Source organism: Octopus bimaculoides, chromosome 3 (genome assembly GCF_001194135.2).
Source record: "Octopus bimaculoides isolate UCB-OBI-ISO-001 chromosome 3, ASM119413v2, whole genome shotgun sequence".
Lineage (NCBI taxonomy): Eukaryota > Metazoa > Mollusca > Cephalopoda > Octopoda > Octopodidae > Octopus > Octopus bimaculoides.
In genome coordinates this window covers 149,695,758-149,700,043 of record NC_068983.1, presented here as the reverse complement: position 1 = coordinate 149,700,043, position 4,286 = coordinate 149,695,758, and the positions used below count along the sequence as shown (strand labels likewise).

At 36.0% G+C, this 4,286-nt stretch overlaps 1 protein-coding gene across 1 annotated transcript in view; it reads right to left on the bottom strand.

Annotated features, from left to right (window-relative positions):
* LOC106876678 (gem-associated protein 2) overlaps window positions 1-4,286 on the bottom strand; it is a 27,459-nt gene that overhangs the window by 19,017 nt on the left and 4,156 nt on the right. Inside the window, exon 3 of the mRNA XM_014925312.2 lies at window positions 1,949-2,038. Within this exon, the coding sequence (XP_014780798.1) occupies window positions 1,949-2,038 (90 nt within the window). The remainder of the gene's footprint in view (window positions 1-1,948; window positions 2,039-4,286) is intronic.

The window sequence follows — 4,286 nt, the reverse complement described above, 5'->3', positions numbered from 1 at the left end:
TTTGGTAGACAGAAACTGGTCCATCGTACATATATATGTGTGTGTGTGTGTGTGTGTGTGTGTGTGTCTTTGTGTGTCTGTGTTTGTCCCCCCCCACCATCGCTTGACAACTGATGAGTGTGTCTACATCCTCGTAACTTAGCGGCTCAGCAAAAGAGACCAATAGAATAAGTACTAGGCTTACAAAGAATAAGTCCTGGGGTCAATTTGTTTGACTAAAGGCGGTGCTCCAGCATGGCCACAGTCAAATGACTGAAACAAATAAAAGAAGAAAAGAACTATAATAATATTTGTTTAAACTCCTTCTCCTCTTTTTTTGTCATCTTGCCAGATTAAATTTAAATACCTTATTTGTTTTCGTTATTTTTTCTTCATTTATCAATATAAACATGATAGCGATACTTTAGAAAAATGTACTTATTCTGTACTGAAGCAATTGTTTTACATCAGGATATCCTGCTTAGTGTTAAGTACTTCACTGTAAAGTAGGTAACTAAAATAAACAGATGGACACACTTTATCCAAGAACACAACTGTTAATACTACAAATCATGTCAATATTGCTAACAGTCCAGCATAAAACAGATATACAATAGACATTAAAAGATTACAGTTCTTGAGGAAAATGTGTGATAAAGAGAAAGGAAGGTAAGATGAGTGAGGCTGAGGAAAATAGTAAATAGATATGAAACACAGGGAACGCATCTGACCATATAAGAGTAGTTATTGGGGTGCTTAAAACATCTTGCAAAAGTCATGTGCTAGCCACCTGCATATTCAATTGACGGGCTTCGGCAGCCGCGTGCTGTTCCGCTGCCGTCGCCGTCATCGTCGCAAACTCCTCGCCTAATTTCTAAAGTAGTCGTACTGATATAACAGTATCAATGTCAACTAGCTACATGATTGTAAAGAAGATGCACTAGTTAGAGACAACTACAGAAATATCAAATTGATGGACCAGATTATGAAACTTGTGGAAAGCATTGTAATACAATTGATCAAAAACAGAGGAGAATGTAAGTCAGCTTTGTGCCAGGAAGAGATACTACCAATGTCAACTTCCTAGTGAGACAACAGCAGAAGTAGTACTTCACCAGAGCAAGTTCTAATATCTAACATTTGTTACCAAGGCTTCTGACAGGGTTCCATGCACTGTGTTTAGTGATCTCTAAGGACACAAGAGGTAAATGAATGGCTAATAAAGGCTGTAAAAGCTATGTACAGAGGTGCAATCAGCAATGAGTTCAGAAACAAATTCAATACAAACAAGTATAGGCCCATAAGGGCTCAGGTCTCAGTCCCCTTATATTTCCACAGCCAGATGCCCCTCCTGCTGCCAATGCTCAACTGTTTCTGAGCAAAGTAATATTTCCCCATGGCCAGACCTGTTTTCATGGAATACTGGAAACGAACAGCCTCACTTGTATGATAAATGATGCTCATTTACAACTATCAGTTGATATCTAGACAAGGGAACATACATGCAAACACACACACTCAATCATATATAACAAACTTATTTTAGTTTCTGTCTACCAAACCCACTCACAAGGTTTTACTTGGCCTAGTGCTATTGTAGAAGACACTTGCCCAAGGTGTTGTAAGGTGGGACTGAACCCAAGACCACATGGTTGGGAAGCAAGCCTTTTAACCACACCATCAGGCCAGTGCCTATATACAGGGGACCAGTGAACTGAAAAAAGATCTGAGTCTCAATATAGCAGCAAAAAAATATTAGGAAGGGCATCCAGCTGTAGAAACCTGGCTAAATTAGATTGGTGCCTAGCGCAGCCTCCTGACTTGCCAGTCCTCAGTCAAACTAGCTAACCCATGCCAGCATGGAAAGCAGACATTAAATGACGATGATGATGATGATGATGATGTGTGTCCCTGTCCTTAATTCCTACACTGTTAAATTTATTTTAAAAATAAATAATCCACAACTTACTTGTCTGATTTTTGCAAAATCTGCAACCTGTTTCCTCTTCCATTCAGCTGAAGGCTCTAAGCCTGTTGGTGCTGGAAGACAGCAGTCTTCCTGGGAATTTCAAGAACATAAGGGTAAAAAAAAAAAAATGAAATCTAAATATGTCAAGGAATAATGTATATAAATATAATTTTTAAGATTAATAACTTCATCTTTAAAAACAAAAACCAGTTAACATTTATATCTAACTATTTTTGGGAAAATTAGAATAAATACAAGTTTGTATTATTTGTTCCTATGTACATTTAACCATTGTGGTTGTTTGGAACTCTGCATTGGATGTTCCAAGTGCAATTGGATGTTTAACCCCAACCTCACTATTAATGATGATGAAACTGGGTGGCATCCTAAAAATCAGAATACAAAATAGGAAAGCCTTAATGAGTAGAAAACAAGTCACAAATAGATGAACATATATGATGCAAGAAAGGAAATTATATATCAATATGGAACCAAATTTCTATAACTGGTAGAGAACTACAGAGGAAACTTAGAAGAAAAAACAATAAAACACTTCCTAATAACTCAATCAGTAAATCCTAGTCCTGATATCAGCTCCATATGGATGTCTTTTTTGAAATATAAATATGAATAGCCTCATATAGTTATATTATTAAACAAGTGTCAGTGACCAAGAGGATGACAGCATTATGACTTTTAGTTTAGAAATCAAGATACATAGTTCAAGGCCAGTCTAGTATTATGTATACACAGATCAAACTGATCAAAATGTAGTATAGATATAAATATTAAACATTTTTCCATGAGATTAATAATTAATAAGAAATCATAACCGTAACTCATTTCAAATATTAGATATTTATATAAATATACAATCTTGTACATGTAGTCATGCATTCATCACTACTTGCATATAAGAATGTTTATCAATCATTGTCAATCATCATTTTTTTTTTCTTTAACATATCCTATTTTTGTAGTTAAACCTTAATGTTCTCTGCATTAAAGGTATTAAAACTAACTTAACCGATTTATTTCAAAAAGAGTTCATATAGACTTTAGAAGTGTAAACTTGATATGTAATACTCCAAGTTTTAAACAGGTGATTCTTAATGATAAATTAGTAAACATGAGAAAGAGGAAAAAAAAACTTTCATTTTATTCAAGCAAAAATTAGTGATATTTAATAACGATCATTTTTGTATACATTGATTTCTTTACATAAGACAAAAAAAAAACTGATTCTCAGATGCAGAAGTTTGGTTGATGGATTTTCCCCTTCTATCACACTGGCACTTATGTTAGTGATATCAAAATTAACTCTCATGAGATCTGAACTATGGAGAACAAAGCTAACTTTTGAATGATATTTAATTTAGCCCTTTACCATTTTTGCCAAACTATTTAAAACATGTTTAAAGGAGTAGAAATCTAAATTCCTTATATTCTTAGTCAGAAATTCAAATATTGCCTTTCATTACACCAATCAATAAAATAAGTGTCAGTATTACAGGTAAAGTAATGCTGGTAATACTTCAATAAAGGAATCAGTAACACACTACCAGTATTACCAGTAATATATCCCTGACAATGCTTTACCAGTAAAGTAAGTGGATACAGACTTTACCAAGTTATTTCTTGAAAAATTAGTGTTAATGACAAATAGCAAGTACTATAGAGTAAGAGTTGAGAACACAACTTGGTTTCAACACTTGATATAAGTTCCGTTTTTTTATGACACAAATTTCCTTAGGAAGGAAAGAGTATCAGAAAAGTACAAATCCCAGCTTTATTTAAATATATGACTTCTACAGAAATGCTCCTACAAAATACTACTTATGCATCTTTTTGCTGTATTGCTTTTGCCTTTTTTAAACTGAAGAAACCACAACACAGACTACAGACATGATTCTTGATGCTGAACAATCTAAAAATAATAAAAATACCTCTTGCACAAATTGTTCTATTTGTATTGAAGAATGGAGGAGGATAGCTGAGAATGGAGGAGGATAGCTGCGTGAAAAAGTGCCACACCCTAACAGTTGACGGAACCCGTGGAAGAGGTAGGCCCAGGAAGACCTGGGCTGAGGTGGTGAGGCAAGACCTTCGTACATTGGGCCTCACCGAGGCGATGACTACTGACCGAGACCTTTGGAAATGTGCTGTGCGTGAGAAGACCCGGCAAGCCAAGTAAGATCGTTGCCAGTGCCCCTGGACTGGTTCTTGTGCGGGTGGCACATGAGATGCACCATTTTGAGCGTGGCCGTTGCCAGTACCGCCTGACTGGCTCCTGTAGGATTTTCGAGCGAGATCGTTGCCAGCGCCCCTGGACTGGCTT